This window comes from Porcisia hertigi, chromosome 36, assembly GCF_017918235.1.
Source record: "Porcisia hertigi strain C119 chromosome 36, whole genome shotgun sequence".
NCBI lineage: Eukaryota > Euglenozoa > Kinetoplastea > Trypanosomatida > Trypanosomatidae > Porcisia > Porcisia hertigi.
The window spans coordinates 101029-117153 of NC_090595.1; the positions used below are offsets into that span (position 1 = coordinate 101029).

The window sequence follows — 16125 nt, forward strand, 5'->3', positions numbered from 1 at the left end:
CAATTTGGAGGTGCGCCTGCCCACGTGGACGTTTGTGGGGGTTCAAACAAGAGGGGTGAAATGTCGGTGATCACAAAAGAGTGAAGTAAGGAGACACAAGAGCTCCGTGCTGCTGAGAGGCCTGGTGGTAATGGTGAAGAAAAGGAAAAGACGCACGGCCGCACAACTGTAACGTCCTCACTTTCTCGAGCGACTTCTGTTTCCTTGGGAAGTGGTCGTACGGAGGTTGCTGTCGACTCTGTTCAGTTCTACCGCCTCGCCGTCGACAAGGCAGTGAAATCAACCTCACCTAGACAGACGTTCACCGCCTTTGTCGGTGCACAGATGGTCTAGAAGAACAACCGATACAAAGCCACCACGATATACATGACAATCATCATGAAAAGCGCAAGGAACGCATAGAAGAACGCGCCTATCTTGTACACGTACAGGGCGCGAAGATGCTGAAGGTAGTTGACAATGACCTTGCCTGTCAGCTTCGACTCACCATAGGTACGTGTCGCAAAGTTGAATCCCACTTCTGTGTAGCGCTCAACGCGGCACTTGACAAACAGCTCGAGTGCAATCTTGTATCCAATCGGGTTCACCTCACTGGTGTGCTCCCTGAAGACAGCATCGCGAATTCCAAAGAAGCCTGACATGGGATCGGAGAGAGTTGTGAGAGGCCGGGCCAGCAGACGTGCTCCCCACGAAATGAGGCGACGGTGTGCAGGCCAATTTCTGTCGATCTCAATCCCGGCGCCGTACCGCGTCCCGCAGACGAACTGCACGCCGTTGCAGCTGAGGGCCTTGAAAAGCGCTGGCACAGCCTCTGGTGGATGCTGCAGGTCAGCGTCCATCACGATCTTGTACGCACCAGTGGTATGGCGCAAACCGTGGATGACGGCGCTGCTCAACCCACGCTCCTTTGTTCGAACGTCGATGCGCACGTTGAAGCCCTCCTGGCTCAACCTTTGAATGACCTCCAGGGATCCGTCACACGAGTTGTCGTCCACAATGAGCATCTCGACGGACCGCGTGGGAAACCCCTGGTTCTCCAGTGCAGCGAAAACGCGGCGCGTCAGCGGCTCCAAGTTACCACACTCTTTGTACGCAGGAACGATGATCGCGTACTGCATGTTTCCGAGCTACCGAGGATACGGCAAAAACAAAACACTATGGGGGCACTAGAATAAAAACCAGGAGCAGGCACACAACCCTTTAAAAAAAAAAAAAGCAGTTGCCGTGCTGCACAGCGGAGCGAGATAGTGTTCTGAAGGAGAGAAACGGGGGGGTATCCGTTGAAGAGAAACAAGAAAATCAGAGCGTTAGAGGAAGGTTAAAGATTTTCTTCAAGACACGCACGCACACTGACGTCTGCGCGGGAGTTGCCGTGCCGCATGAAAAGCGCTCACAACACCCACCCCCTCCCTCTTCGGCGTGACCATTCTGACATACATCATGAGAGTGTCAACTCCGCGCACCACTTCCTGGCCTCTCACTCCCCCATCGCGTTGTCTGCGTCAGCCGTAAACACGCATCCCAGCATTGCCGAATCCGTCATCTCTACACCGCATCGGCAGCGCTCACGCCCCACCCAACCCAACCCCACCGCCTACACGCACACACCTTTGCAAGTCATCTCGCAGCCGCTGCCACTGTGCAGGTTGTCGTGCGGTACGCCTGACGAGGTAGCCCAGGCCTCTCGCCAGCGAGCAGTCCGAGTCTGGGTGGGATACCCCCCAGCTGCTTTGACAACATCGCTTGAAGGTACGGGTGGCACCGACGTGCCTACTCACACGACTCGACTCGATTCGAGCCCCTCCCCCCTATTCAGGCCCCGGACAGCCGACATTCCAGGCGCCACACCGCACCGACTTTTCCGCGTTGCAGGCGTCCAACACTGTGACCACCAGAAGCTATGCGACGTTGTCAGCGGGATGGTGACCGTCTGGCCTCCCGCAGAGCGGGCCCTGGTCCCCGCCCCCGGCACCCCACACCGAGGTGCACCCCAGGCTGTTCCTCGCCATCAAGGGGCGTACAAAAGAGCCGCCAAGAAAGCGCAGCCTTTTGTGCGGCGACGGTGCGAGAGACGCAACTGTCAAAACAGCACGCACGACTAGTCGAGGACACCGGTGGCGGCGGCTGCATTCACTTTGAGAGAGATACGCCAGGGCCAAGGCAGTAGCTCATACAAAATCGCACGACTACGCGTGCAAGCCTAATCACACTCTTTTTCGAGAGCCACACACCTCCGGCAGGGGTTCACTTTGCGAAGGAGAAACCCTAAGCAGTTGAGCATATTTTATCTTGGCCTGCTTCCTCAAGATGTTTCACGGTGCTTCGGTGTTGGTGTTATGCAACAAAAGAGGATTGGCTTGGTGGCGATGGCAGTGCTCGAGTTCGCATCCCTATAAAAATTCAGTACGAGCGCGGTCAACGACCCTCCTCCCCGCCGCCGTGCCGCGCGGCGCTGCATAGCTAAAAGAGTGTATCCAAAAGAAAAAAAAAAAGGCGTGCCATTGCAAGGGGAAGGGGAAGAAAACATACAAAAAAAAGAGTAAGGAAAAGAGGAGTGTAAGAGCTACTTCGGACAACTTGAGATGGCCTACTGGATCTTCAGTAGCTCAATCTCGAAGAGCAATGCGGCGTTCGGTGGGATATTCCAAGCTGGAAAGCCCTGAGATCCGTAGGCGTAGTCAGCCTCCATGAGCAACTCCGCTGTCTCACCGAGGTGCATCTGCATCATGCCCTCATCCCAGCCGCGAATCACATGGCCAAGGCCCACTTTGAAAGAGAACGGCTGGTCGTTATCGAGAGTAGACCAGAACTTTTTTTTTCCATCTGCCAAGTATCCGGTGCAGTGTACCGTGATAGTCTGGCCGGCCCTTGGGGTGGCACCACTGCCTGCCTTTTTGACTGTACGGGTGACGCCCATCTGAGAGAGGAAGCGCATAAAAAATCTCTGATATTTTGAGTAAGAGAGAGAGGGAGTGGGCAACCCGTGACAATAGCAGCAACACGGGCTGCAGAGACATCAACAGATACGCAGGGCAAGCAAAAGAAAAAAGAGAAGAGCACAAAGGGGGGGCATGAAATGGGGAGCAGAGAAAGAGGGGGGGGGGGTCCAGGCGACAATAAGTCGTAGAGTTGCGAGTCGGCGTGTCCTTTGTTTCGGGGTACTTTGATACCAATGAAAGTCAGAGAAGTCATTGCAGGGGGTGAAGGGGGGGGGGGGGAGGGGTGCAAAAAAAAAAAAAGAGGAGGGGGTTCGATAGCGCTGTTGAGAATATTTCCTCTCCTCCTCCTCCTCCTCCTATCCTTCACCATGAGGAGGAAAGCGGTGTGGCTTGACAATATGCCTACTCAGCACCCCCTCGTCCCCATCTGCGTCAATATTTCTCACACATAGGTGCCACTCGAGAGAGAGAGAAGAATCGTCTCTCTGCTACGTATCCTCGCTGTGATTGGTAAAAGAAAAAAGGAAATACAACCTCAAAGACGTGCGCGCGCGCATACCGCATAAAACTGGTATGTGGGAAGGGGTGGCGACGATCATATTTCGATGTTTGAGTCTCGTTTCTTGTTTTTCTCCCCCAGCACTGTGATTTGGTGTACGCTTCGAGAGTCCGCTTCAAAGTATATAAAGATCAGCATCGGCACTTCGTCAAGGAAAGCAGACCCCACAAAGTCATAGACAGCGCATATTTGCGTAGAGAGAGAGGGAGGCCGCTAGGAACGGAGGAAGGCCAAGCAAAAAGCACACACAAAAAAAAAACTTGCACGTATATTATCCCTCTACACTCAGACGCGCACCGTTGAAAAGCGCAGACTTACACGGCCAGTGAGGCGTCGCGGTTCGTCAGGAGGTCGGCCGTTGCACACGCCCCCTTAGGGTGTCATTCTCCAGCTCGAGTTTTTTGTTACGAACCATCAGCCTATCTGCCCGTGTCTCTTCCAGCAGCAACTGTTTGCGCATCTCCTCGCGTCTCTGTGCTAACGCATTAACACTGTTTTTCGACTCTTCCTGCACAGCCCTCAGCTTCTGCTTCGCAGCCGCCACTTCGCTTTTGAGTCCCTCGCACTGGGCTCGAGACCTCTCCAATCGCTGCTCCAGTTTGCGGCGGTCGGCATCGAGTGCCTGGAACCTGTCGGCAAGCGAATGGCGGTTGACTGAAGCTGCTCCGCCGCTTTGAATGGCAGCTATCAGGAGCACCGCGTCGCTGTAGGTGCATGCAAAATGTGGTGACAGATGCGGAACAAGCGAGCGAAGTTCGTAAAAGGCGGCCTCGTCGCGTTCCTCCCAAACATGTGCAGCCCTGTGCGTCGGTTCCGAAGGTGAGGACGAGTGGTGACGACGTGAGGACCCCTGTAGGCCCACCCCGGTCTCGGCACACGTGGCGCGATACTCTGCCTCTAGCTGCTCTAGTCGCTGTGCCTGGGCAGCGGACGTCGTCACCGGAGTATCAGAATTAGATATTATGGTCGGTACCTCTGGAAGGTCATCGTCATCGTTGGCGAGAAACATTTGTACAGCTGAAATGGAAACATAACTCGGATCCGCGTATTATACGTCGGTCGAGACGCTCGGGACTGACCTCGCAATGTCCTCCCAAACAAGACGACGACCGCGCCCGAGAATGTGTGTCCAGTGAATGCGGTAGTGTGTGTATTTTAGCTGTCAAGAAGAGACGCTACTGAGCGCACCAGCCCCACATAGACAACTCTCCCGTCTGTTTGTAGTGTTTGGACAGATGTCGTGTGTGTGGGTGTGTGTGGAGGGGAGAATGGGGGGAGGACGCAGTAAAGAAAATAGCGATGAATTGTCCAATAACCGGTACTCACCACAGCCGCTTGCCTGCACTTCAACACTTTGGTGCACCGCAATGACATGTAAAAAGGCACGCAGAGCTCGATATTACACCCCAACGCCTACAACGCCGCTTTAGCATCACCGCGATGTCAAAGCGTGGGCGTTGTTGAGGTGTGGTGTCCCGGCCCAGCCCCACAGACGGTGGTACCCACTCTCCCTCCCTCCACCCTCGCCGAGGGTGGAGAACTGAGGTAAGTCAATGAACCGTCAAAGAAAACGCTACACACACACACACGCACGCGCGCGCACGAACACACATACGTGACTGAAAAGAGACACCTACTCCTCCCTTACGGCGTGTCTCCGGGTGGCATAGGTGCACATACATACATATGTATAGGTGTATGCCAGAATGGGCAGCAGCCATGGCATCTCCGTTCTTTCTTTTTTTCATTGAAGGAAAGGGTTGTTAGAAGCTCTTAGAGGGCACACACAGATAAACACCAGCACCAACACATAAGTACACCAGTGAACGAGGCGAGACGTGTGCGCCTGCATTTTTCCCCCTGCCCCCCTCGAGAGAAGGACTTTAGCCACTTACCGCAACGGTGTCACAGCCTTCCTGCCCTCTCCCTCCCTTTTGTGAGGGAGTTGGGGGGGTGGCGATTTTGTGCCCACAACACAGTCATTCCTTGACTTTACTTAGATTTCGAAAAAAAAACTTGAACACACACACAAACACACAAACACGACAAGACACAGACACTTAGAGGCGCACAGACGCAGGTAGTTGGCGCCCTCCTCCGCCGCACGAACACGTAGTTACACACGGGAGATAATGACAGCAAAAGAAAAAAAAACTCAGAAAAGCACATGAGGCTCCCAAAGGACACAGACGACACCATCACGGATGGGGGGGCAGACAATGACAACGAAGTCAGAAGTGAGTCCCCAAGCATTCCTCTGCGCAAATCACCGCCCCTTCACAGCCGCCTTCCTCGAAGCGTTCCATGTCGCTTATTCAGTTGTCGTTACGGTTGAAGAGGTTGCTCGCCATCGGCTGCGCAGTCACCTTCTGACGCGTGCGGCGGTTCGCGTTACCAACGTTATTGCCGATGCCTCCCTGAGGGTGCTGGTTAGGACGGCGGTTCTGGTCACGCTGGTCCTTGCGCTTGTTGCCACCATCCTCACGGTTGCGCACCTGGTTGAACTTGCGCTTCGCCATCTCGATCTCGCGCTGCGTGCTCTTGATTTTGTTCAGAAGCTTTTGCTCGATGCCGCCAAACGTTACACTGGGCACCACCTCGACGTTGTCGTCCTGCACGATACAGTCAAACTCGGAGCTTGACGTGAAGACGCCTTGCAACAAGTCTGCCATCACGCCGTCGTGCACCAGTTGGCGAGAGCGCATCTTGAGCGCGAACAACGGCGCGTAGCCGTCGTCGACCTCAAGCAGCGTTTCGAGGAGGTTCATCTTGGTGTTCTGGTACACCTTGAAGTACCCACGTAGCTTGATGATGTCTTGCTGTTGCTGTACCGCACGACGGAACATGCGCGCCTGCAGTTCGCGGCCCTCAGAACCCTTCACTGGCGAGCCATCTGATGGCGGTACGGTGATAAACTTGGGGCTACAGCGGTCGAACACGTCACGGAAGCGCTCCTCGTCGCCTGTGCGCAGGATTTCGCGGTCGTCCTCGAAAGCGACCACCTTTCGACTGTCGAGATACGAGGTGAGGTTGCTGACCGGCATGCCGCCCAGCACTCGAGCGCAGACGTACATGTACGCCGCGTCCTGCTGAACGCGCTCGGCGAAGCGACGGCCGTTCAGCTTCACTGTGACACAGCGGCGGAAGGCATTGCTGGCGTCTTCAAAGCGGTGGATCATCAGGTAGCTGAAGCCGATATGGTAAAAGACTGAAACGGCACACGGGGACACACGCGTCAGCACAGCACGGCCCCTGTTGTACAAGTCGAGCGGCTCGAGGTCCGTGAGAGCGGAGTAGTAGTCGCCGAGAAGCACGTTGAGTTTCGACTTGGTCACAATAGCATAGAAACCACTAAGTGCACCAGTGTTCGGGCCACGGTGAATGTCGTCGAGGAAGTCCGGCTCCTTCATCAGCTCGAACAGGCGCGAGTTGACGACGACCTCGTTGAGGAGCCGTGACACCTCTGGCACAGCCCAGATGCCCTCCGTGGCAAAGACCTTCTGGTACACCACTGTCATCTGATAGAGGAACTCGTCAAAGATGTCCCACAGCATCCAGCTCGGCAGCTCGTAGCTCTTGAGCATCGGAAGCAACTCGCTGTACGTCCTCCACGCCCCCTCCGCATCGGGCGCCCGCACAGAGCGATTGTCCATGAACAGGTGCTTGTAGAAGAGAAAACTGTAGACCAGCTCGGCCATGCGGTTGCTGCGGAAGCATGACGACACCTGTTCGAGGCGAAGCGCCGGCCAAGAGCGGAATTGGCCGTGGCCAGCCATGTAGTAACTCTTGGTCAGGATGTCGAACTGCGACTCGTAGAGGTCGTGCATCGCCACCGCATCGCGGCGCTCCACCGCACGATTCAGAGCACGGAAGAACTGATACACATCGCGGGGAATATCGGTCTCAATATCAGGGTTGGTTGCCATTTTTCCTTTGCCAATCTGTGTGTGTGAGCGTGTGTGTGAGAGAGGAAGGGAGAGAGGGAGAGATTCTTGATGATGATGTCTTCGTATGTCTGTATGCAAATGAGAAACGAATCCGAATGGATCAACAGCAAAGGAAAAAAGGAGGGACAAACGGTGAAGGTGACACAATGAGACACAACCACCGAGAGTATATGCACATGCACACACAGACGCACCTGGATCACAGGAAAAAGATGTGGAAGGTGAGTCGGAGTGAATCACTGCAAAGTGATGGTATGGGGGCCGAGGGGGAGGGGGCGGGGGGGAAGGCAGCAGTTACGTGTGTAGAGACCGTTGGTGTGCGGCGGCGGAAGCAGTTGGCCAAGGAAAAACGGTTAAGTTGTGGGAAAAAAAGAAAAACGGAGAGAGAGGAGGGAAGAAAAAAAGTAAAGGAAGAACATAGAGATTAGTGGGTAGTATAACTAAGGTATCGCCACCTCTGACGTGAAAACCGTGCGTACCGTCCCGCGTAGGTTGATCAGGCGTCGATGTCGAGCACGGTGCTATCAAGGACACACGAGGATAACCCCCAGCTCATGCGTCTGCAGAACGTACTTGCATTACTCATATCTCCACAAAAAAAAAAGTGAAACCCCTTACTCCTACGTCATCTGCCTTGGTACCCTCGCACCGTCTCCACAAAAAGCTCCACGATTTCTGAGGGAAAGAATCAGAGGGCCAATAAGGATCTCGTAGAGAGGTGATGCCCTGTTGCTTTGCCGCGTGGCGTTTTGGTGACTTAATCTTTGTTTTTTTTTCTTTTGTGTATGAGTATCTCAGCAGTACTCGCAGGAAAAACCACCGGCTGTGGATCCGTTGGCAGAGAGACTCTAGGATGTGGGGCGGAGTCGTGCGTGCGCGTATGAGAGTCACGACAGAGGGACAAAGACACGTAGAGGAGCGAAAAAAAAAGAGTAAAGGAGATGAAAAACCGGGAGTTATAGAAGAGCCTCGCACCCCATTTCGGGGTCAACAGGGAGAGAACGCCTTTCTCGGCTAGCGACCTCTGCTGATGTAGCGCGCCAAAGCATTGCCCTCTTTTCACTCTCTGTTACAGTCCACCTCCACAACCCACCAGGCACAAAGCTTCGAAAGCAGCCAGACACCGATTGAAAGCCAACAAGGGATGCACATACGGTGAAAAGACAACGATACACACGTGCACACACACACACACACACACTCAAGGCAAAACCAGCGACGATCAGTGTTAGCTATTCCGGCAAGTGTGGTGTTTCAGGAAAAGAATTTGTGAACAGTCCTAGCGTAGGGTTCTAGAGAACCCTAAGGAGGGGTCTGGCAAACCTACTCGTTGAGCTCTAGCGACATGCACCTACACAACACCCGCTTCACTTTCTACCCGCACGACACACGCATCACCGCGGTGGACCTCCAGCGGAGCCCCCAGTCACAGTCCCCTGCGAATGTAGCGTGCGGTCTACCTCAAACTGTCTAGAGCCGAGTCACTCAAGACGCATTAAAAGAAAAAGGGTGAGAAGAAAAGCGAAGACCCTGAGAGACGCACGGGGGGTTTTATGGCGCAGAAAACCAAACCCTCACGGCCATGACATCAACCCGTGCTGCATTCAGAGGCACGTCAACTTTGGTTGTATCTGTAGGTACAATGATTGAGCTGCTCATCGCAAGAAAAAAAAAGGACGTTGAACGAACGAAAGTGTACGTTGGTGTGTGTGTGTGTGTGTGCTCACATAGGGACATATGTACATGGGGAATTACAACCAGACGTGGAAAAGCCAGAGAACAGTCAGAACTGGAAGGAGGGGGGGGGTGCCAAAGAAGAAAAAACGTGGGGAAAAAATAAAAAAATAAAGAAGCCGTCGAAGTAAAACCTTTGCTTAGCGAGAGATGTTTTATAGGGCCCCGTTTTTCGGGGCACTTCCATTCGTTCATCTCATCTGGAGTGCCACTCATTATGGCGATAGTTTTGATGTAGAAATGCGCTGATGCTGTGGCATCACCGTTCGGCGATATCCAAGAACCACTGTGCCACAAAACAACGTAGTAGCTGCACAGGGCCAACTCTTAGAACAACAAAGCGAAGAGTCAGCTATGGGAATGATATAAACAAGAAATGCGCGAAAAGAAAAAAAGCGTTTTGATTATCTCAGACATTGAAAAGGAGGAAAAAACAAAAGAATGACACACTCGCAGCCACGACCAACGGGTGCCGCTGACTGATCACCGAAAACCACGACAACGCCTCACGCGAGATGCCCTCACCTTACACACTTTTACTTGATATTATCTTGAAACATCTTTTGTGTTGTTGCTCGCTCCATTCTCCACACATCTCACGTTACAGCGAAGCTGTGTCAGAGGGGAGAGGGGGAAGAAAAGCAAATAGATAAGGTGTCGATCAATAAAAGGTAGGCCCGACTTCATATTCTTGGCCTGGGCAGAACAAAGCTCATCAATGAGTGGGCGCGAATGTGTGCGCACGTTTGTGATCAACACCCTAGCCCCACTCACCCATGCCCACGACCAACTCCCCTCTCATATTTCCTCCAGCCCCCGCCGAGATCGGGGAGCCTTGGTTACACTGACTCCTGTCTGTGCACAACCATGATCACGGTGCTCGCGTATTCATGCGTGCGCGGCGGACTGGGTGCACTGTGTCCAGGTGCTAACCCTATCTCATCAGGGAAGAGAGAACTATAAAAAGAGTAGAGCGACATCAAACTAGGGTAGGGGGGAGAGGGGGGGGAACGAACAACGGGCAAGAAGAAATAAATATACACTGCGGTGCACTTCGATAAGATCGTCCGGGCATGTGGGATGCACATCTCACAGCTTGGCGCTCATGTGGGATTTCAACTGTGTGTACAGCTCTTCGAAGATCGCGCGCCGTTTCTTGTACTGCTCGTGCCTCCCCATGTCGGGCTTGTGAGTCTCCTTCAACGGCAGAGGAGGCAACAGCTCCTCCAGCGGCCGCTTCTCGACGGCGAGCTGTGCGAGGCGGCAGGCGCCTAGAGCAGGGCCGACCTCTGAGCCGACGCAGTAGTCCATTGGGTAACCGCTGACATCGGCCAGCATCTGGCGCCAGAAGCGACTGCGCGAGCCGCCGCCGAGGAGGGCGATTCGGCTTGGCGCCACACCGCAACGGTGTACAGCATCCATTCCCTGTGCCGTGGCGAAGCTCACCCCCTCCAGCACAGCACGCGCCAGCTCCGGGCGGCGGTGGTGGGAGGTGAAGCCAAAAAAGACGCCCTTTGCGTTTGGGTTGTTGTGTGGCGTGCGCTCACCGGCCAAGTAAGGCAGAAAGTATACAGGGCGCTCGTCAAAGTTCGTTGCCTTCATTGCCTCATTCACGAGTTCGTCAACATCTTTGCACCCTGTCAGCTTTGCAGCCCAATCCAAGCACACGGCGCAGCTGAGGATCACCGACATCAAGTGCCACCGCTCTGGAAGCGCGTGGCAAAAACTGTGAACTGCCTCCTTCGTATTGCAGTGAAAACCGTCAGAGACGATAAAGTAAACGCCCGACGTGCCCAGGGATAGCATGGCCTGGCCTGGCTTAAAGAGACCAGCGCCGACGGCGCCGGCCTCGTTGTCGCCGCCACCGCCCACGACCGGTACGCGGTTCATGTTCCAGCTCCTCGCCACGTCCGCCGACAGTTTCCCGGTAACCTCCGAGCCCTCATACAGCTTTGGCATGTTGGCGCGGCTTAGTCCCGTCGCGCGCAGCATCTCGTCACTCCAGTCGCGCTTACCCGTGTCCATCCACAGGGTGCCGGAGGAGTCTGACATCTCCGAGGCAAAATCACCAGTCATGAGAAAGCGGACGTAGTCTTTTGGGAGGAGTACTTTGTCCACTTTGGCGAAGATCTCCGGCTCGTGCTTCTTGACCCAAAGGAGCTTGCCTGCGGTGAAGCCCGGCATCATCAGGTTGCCTGTGATGTCGCGCGACTTGAGCACAGCCCTTTCGAGCTCCTCGCACTCGCGGTAGCAGCGGCCGTCGCACCAGAGGATGCATGGACGCAACACTTTGTGGCTCTTGTCGAGGAGAGTGGCACCGTGCATCTGTCCAGAAAGTCCAACCGCGCGGATGCTGCCCATGTCATGGCGACTCTTGAGTTCGTTCATTGCGCTATTGATGGCCACCCACCATGAGTCGGGGTCTTGTTCATTCCACAGCGGGTGCAGGCTGGACACCGTGAGGGGAGCAGAGGCGCTATCGACAATCTTTCCGTCGCTCTTCATCAAGACAACCTTGATGCCTGAAGTGCCAATATCAATACCGGCGTACATGGCTGTCGTTCTGAAGTGGTCTTAGCGGGTGGGGGGAAAAAAAAAGAGGTGCTCGCACGGATGCCTTTCGCTTTTCGCGCGCGTGTATGTATGTACGTGTGTGTGTGTGTGTGTGTGTGTGTGTGTGGTGGTGTGTGCATGCGAAAAACGAGGGCACAACCTCCAAAGAGAAAGAGAAACAGAAGAGGACCGGTGGAGATCGGAGAATGGCTGAAGGGAACGCGCGGGAAGAGGGAATGGACAGTAGGGAAAAGGTGTGAGGGGTACGAAAAAGTGTAGGCATTTTCATTTCCCTTTGTTTACGCATGTGCGTACACGCACAAAAAGCGAGAAACGCTCCTGCACGGGAAAAAAAAACGGAGATAAACGAAGAGTGGGGAAGAGACCGACGCGGCACAAGAGTGGTGCAGCATAAAGGCAGTAAAGCACGAGCGCCACACTACAGAGAGCGCTGACAAAGAGCGGGACTTTACTTGTCCCTCGTCGGTGTGCGCGATTGCGTTTTCTTCAGCACAGCGACGAGTCGGAGCCGCAGAAGAGATGAAAAAAAAAGCTAAATGTTTTTCGATGCATGACGAACCGTTGCAAAGGAGGGAAAGTCGAGGTGAAGAGAAACACCCGGCTGATGGTTGTTGCGCCGAAGCCGGCGCAATCTTGAGAAGATGGGTGCCACGGCCCACCTCTGCACTTGGATGTTCGTTACAAGGAATCAGCACGGTGGCCGCCCCACCGGCAAACACGTGGAAGCGAGGTGCAGATGGCGAACACAGCCATAACAGTAGCAGCAGCAGCAATCGCTACACGACTTGGAGTTCGGTCATTGAAGTTGAGTGGATAAAGAGTGCGCTAGTGGGGACACGCTGACAAATACCAGCAATGTACTCAGCCGACACCCAAAGGAAGCTCTTCCCCCCCCCTCCCCTCCCGCTGGCGGCGAGGCAGCAGGGCGGTGACGGAGGGAGGGTGCAGAACCATAGCGTACTTCCCCGAAAGAAGCACCATCCCTCCACGTATGCCAGCACACCACTCAAGTGCATGGAGGAGAGGAGAATGGAGGGGAAGCGAACACCAAAAAGGCAAATCGCTTAGACAACATCACGCAGCGGGGTGCGTTGTGCGCGCGCCAAGCAGTAGTGGTGTCGCATCGCTTGTAGGACAGACACAACACCCTCCACCTTGCCTTCCATTAGTGCCTCATCCAGCAAGGCGACATCGAACACAATACCAGCGGTAGAGCGGAGAAATTCGAGGCAGCGTCGCACGTTGAAGAGCTTCATAGCCCTTTTGGAAGTCGGCCGCACACAGTCGAGGAACGAGCACCGGCAACGCTCTAATCGCCCAATAAGGTAAGCGAGAACAACGCCGTCAGAAAAGAGGAGGCAAGGCTGCTGCAAAGTGAAGGTGGCAGCGTCAAAGACAAAGGACTCGTCGGCAGCGGTGTACCGGTAGCTGATTCCAATCTGATGGCGCAGCCACCCGCACAAACCGCCACAGTCTTTAGGCTCCTCTGCAGACATTACCTCGTGGCGGAGAAGTGCAGAGCTCGCGCTTGTCAGGGTCGCAAAAGGGCGGGGGCTCACGGAGCGGGGGATGGGTGACGGCAACACACTCGGGCAGAAACCGCTTTTGGAGACGGAGAATGGCGGCTGGGCTACTGGAATTGGCGACGAGGAAGATGATGATGACGCCACCAAACTTCCAGCGTTTGGTGCGCAGACGGAGACCTCTGGAGCTGTGCGGCCGGCCTGCACCGTGGCAGCCTTGCTCACCAGCGGAGAACACATGTGAAGAGACAGCGCCCTACCCTTTACCGCAGCACGTAGATGCAAAAGGAGTCGGAGGATGTGCACACGGTCACCTCGCATAACAGCGGCGACAGATTCCTCAGACACAAACGACAAGGGCAACTTATTTGTCGCTGCGGCCTGAAAGCTGCGGAATGCGCTGGCGATGTTGGCAGCGCAACAGGCCCAAGTACGGGGATTACTGAAGAAAGGCTGCCCAGTGGTGGACGACAGGGCCGCCGCCTTTTCGGCCGCCTCCATACTGCTGCGCCGGGCAAGAAGCACTAGCAGCACACCATTGCACAGGAATGGCCATACCGACGGCACCGTGATGGACGACGGCGGCTCTGACCGGACTACGTATCCAGACCACCTCGCCATGTACGGCGAGGCGGTTGCGGCAGGTAGGAGGCACTCGTCCCCGGGGAGGCGGTAGATGGTGTGGTCCGGCAGAACTCCCCACTCGTGCAGGAAACGGCCACACTCCGCCTCTGCGGTGGCAAGTTCGGTGGGTGAGATGGGCGCATAGTTCGAAGTATTTGCAGGGGGCTGCCAGCACATGTGCTGCCTCCATAGAGGCAGCTCCTCTGGAGCGGGCAGGTAAGTGGAAATGAGATGTACCAAGAGAGAGAGCAGGGCCGTCGGAGAAGCGCGGAGGTAGACCTCCTCCGGCAGCATCATCCAAGCAGTGCGAGGAACCAACTCTTGCGCAGCGTCTGGGGTACCGCGCAGAGCGGCGAGTGCCGCAGCGTAATTCACGCGAACCTCGTCTAGCGTCCGCGGACAGCGACACGGGACTGGATCACAGGACAATGGCTCGCCGCCCTCTCTTAGAGACGCGATAAGCTGACACAGAGCTGTACCGTTCAAAACAGCGTCGCTGAAGACGTGAGGCGGCGCTGCAGATGTGTCTTTCACCTCCATAACAGAGATGATGTTCATGCGATAGAGGTAATCCCGCACTGCACGGCGCACCTCGGCGTCCTGTGAGCCCATTGTACGGCGACGCCAGTCGCCAGATGTGGACGCAGGAAGAGCAGCAGCAGCGCGACGCTGCATGTCCACATAGAGCTGCTGTGCAAGCGGTGAGAGGCGCCTCAGGTCGAACAGCGCCCGCGAGGTTCCTGAAAAGGGTACACGCAATGACGTTGTAGATGGATCCGTATGAGCTTCTGAAGAAACGATGATGGCAGCAGCCGCGCCGTCGTCTTTTCCCGGACCCACAGAGAAGGCTGCACCTTTGGAGTCACGCGCAGGTGTATGAGCTGGGGGGTGTTGCTCTTTGGCTGCAATGGGGAACCGTGACGAACGAGTATTTTGGCGGGCGGTGAGCACCACTCCCGCCGTGGTGTCGGTTGATTGCAGAGCCGTGCTGCGAGAAGGCTTTCCTTGTGCGACCCCGGAACGCGAGGAGCTGCGTGCGCCTGCTGTTGCGGGCACCGATCCCAAATCACCGTAGCTCTCTGCGCTGGCCACCTCCTCAGCGCAGCCAACAAAACTAGTGGAAAACTCCACGCCTAGCGTGGGCTCCGTCGCCAGCGGCACAAAACAGAAGCTTAGCTTCTCGACTGGGTTCTTGATGCCTGGGCAGAGGCTACGACGCCTTCTACCAGATCTCTCTACTTTACGGAGGGCTGCGCGCTGAAGGCGCGCCTGAGCGTCGGGCGAGCGTCTCAGTTCGCCCAGATTCGTCCGCAACTCCTCAATGAGGCCTTGGGCCACCGCGTAAATGTCCATCATGGTCTCAATGGTGCGTACATGAAGCGTCGCACAACTGTGCGGTGATTCCTTTCGATTCTTTTTTTTTCTTGGCGTTGAGGACCTCTTCTTTCTTGTGCGTTTGAGTGAGCGTGAGTGCTGCCCTGTCAAGGGGTGTGCGCCTACACGTTTATCGAGTCTATGGTGATCTTTATGAGTCGTCTGAACGGTGGTTGTGTATGTGTGTGTGTGTGTGTGTGTGAGTGTGCGTGAACACGAGAGGGGCGTCGTTGTCGTGTACTCTGGAGTGAAGAACGAAAGGAGAAGGGGGTAAACAACTAGAGCTACAATCTACTATGAAGAAAGTGATGCGCAGGGCACATGGCAGTCCCCTCATCACTTTCACCTCGGCTCGTCACTCTCTCTCTCTCGCGTTTCAGTGGGTCAAGTCGATCAGAGGTGGGAAGTGGCAAAGCGCTGATTTGGCCGCCGCATCAAAAATGTTGTTGTTGTTGCCTCGCGACAGTAAAAGTGAAAACACGACACGATCGCCCCCCCTGCGCCGGCGCTGCAGCCTTAAGGACAAGAAGGGAAAGCGTGAGAAAGAACAAATGGGGGAAGTGAGAGAGCCGTCTTCGGATATTAGCGAGAGGCTCGTACATGAGCGCATATAACAGGGTCAGGCCGATAAAAGCGCAGGGCAGCATGTGCGTGGCCATCCTCAGCAGGGCTGATGTGTGTACCCACTTGGTATGACCACCCCAAAGATCGTCCCTGCAACCGCCACCCCTCACCCCTCACTCTCCAAATGGAGTGTATACGGAGCCCTCACAATGTCCTCGAGTAGAGCAATCCGAGATGAATTGAAGCGCACCCTTCCCCACCCGTGCGAGTCTACAGTGGCTTGGTGT

At 55.2% G+C, this 16125-nt stretch overlaps 6 protein-coding genes across 6 annotated transcripts; all 6 read right to left on the minus strand.

Annotated features, from left to right (window-relative positions):
* Nucleotides 1-329: 329 nt before the first annotated feature.
* JKF63_00018 (uncharacterized protein) lies at nt 330-1118 on the minus strand (the record flags this gene model as incomplete). Its single annotated transcript, XM_067896072.1, has 1 exon — nt 330-1118. The coding sequence occupies one exon, from the start codon at nt 1116-1118 to the stop codon at nt 330-332; it is 789 nt and encodes a 262-aa protein (XP_067752229.1).
* A 1469-nt stretch (nt 1119-2587) lies between these two features.
* JKF63_00019 (uncharacterized protein) lies at nt 2588-2935 on the minus strand (the record flags this gene model as incomplete). The annotated part of the gene is made up of 1 exon (XM_067896073.1): nt 2588-2935. One exon carries the CDS (start codon nt 2933-2935, stop codon nt 2588-2590), a length of 348 nt encoding a protein of 115 aa, XP_067752230.1.
* Nucleotides 2936-3841: 906 nt separating this feature from the next.
* JKF63_00020 (uncharacterized protein) lies at nt 3842-4507 on the minus strand (the record flags this gene model as incomplete). The annotated part of the gene is made up of 1 exon (XM_067896074.1): nt 3842-4507. One exon carries the CDS (start codon nt 4505-4507, stop codon nt 3842-3844), a length of 666 nt encoding a protein of 221 aa, XP_067752231.1.
* A 1306-nt stretch (nt 4508-5813) lies between these two features.
* On the minus strand, nt 5814-7424 carry JKF63_00021 (uncharacterized protein; the record flags this gene model as incomplete). The annotated part of the gene is made up of 1 exon (XM_067896075.1): nt 5814-7424. The coding sequence occupies one exon, from the start codon at nt 7422-7424 to the stop codon at nt 5814-5816; it is 1611 nt and encodes a 536-aa protein (XP_067752232.1).
* Nucleotides 7425-10268: 2844 nt separating this feature from the next.
* On the minus strand, nt 10269-11732 carry JKF63_00022 (uncharacterized protein; the record flags this gene model as incomplete). The annotated part of the gene is made up of 1 exon (XM_067896076.1): nt 10269-11732. The coding sequence occupies one exon, from the start codon at nt 11730-11732 to the stop codon at nt 10269-10271; it is 1464 nt and encodes a 487-aa protein (XP_067752233.1).
* A 1085-nt stretch (nt 11733-12817) lies between these two features.
* Nucleotides 12818-15256, minus strand: JKF63_00023 (uncharacterized protein; the record flags this gene model as incomplete). Its single annotated transcript, XM_067896077.1, has 1 exon — nt 12818-15256. One exon carries the CDS (start codon nt 15254-15256, stop codon nt 12818-12820), a length of 2439 nt encoding a protein of 812 aa, XP_067752234.1.
* Nucleotides 15257-16125: the final 869 nt, after the last annotated feature.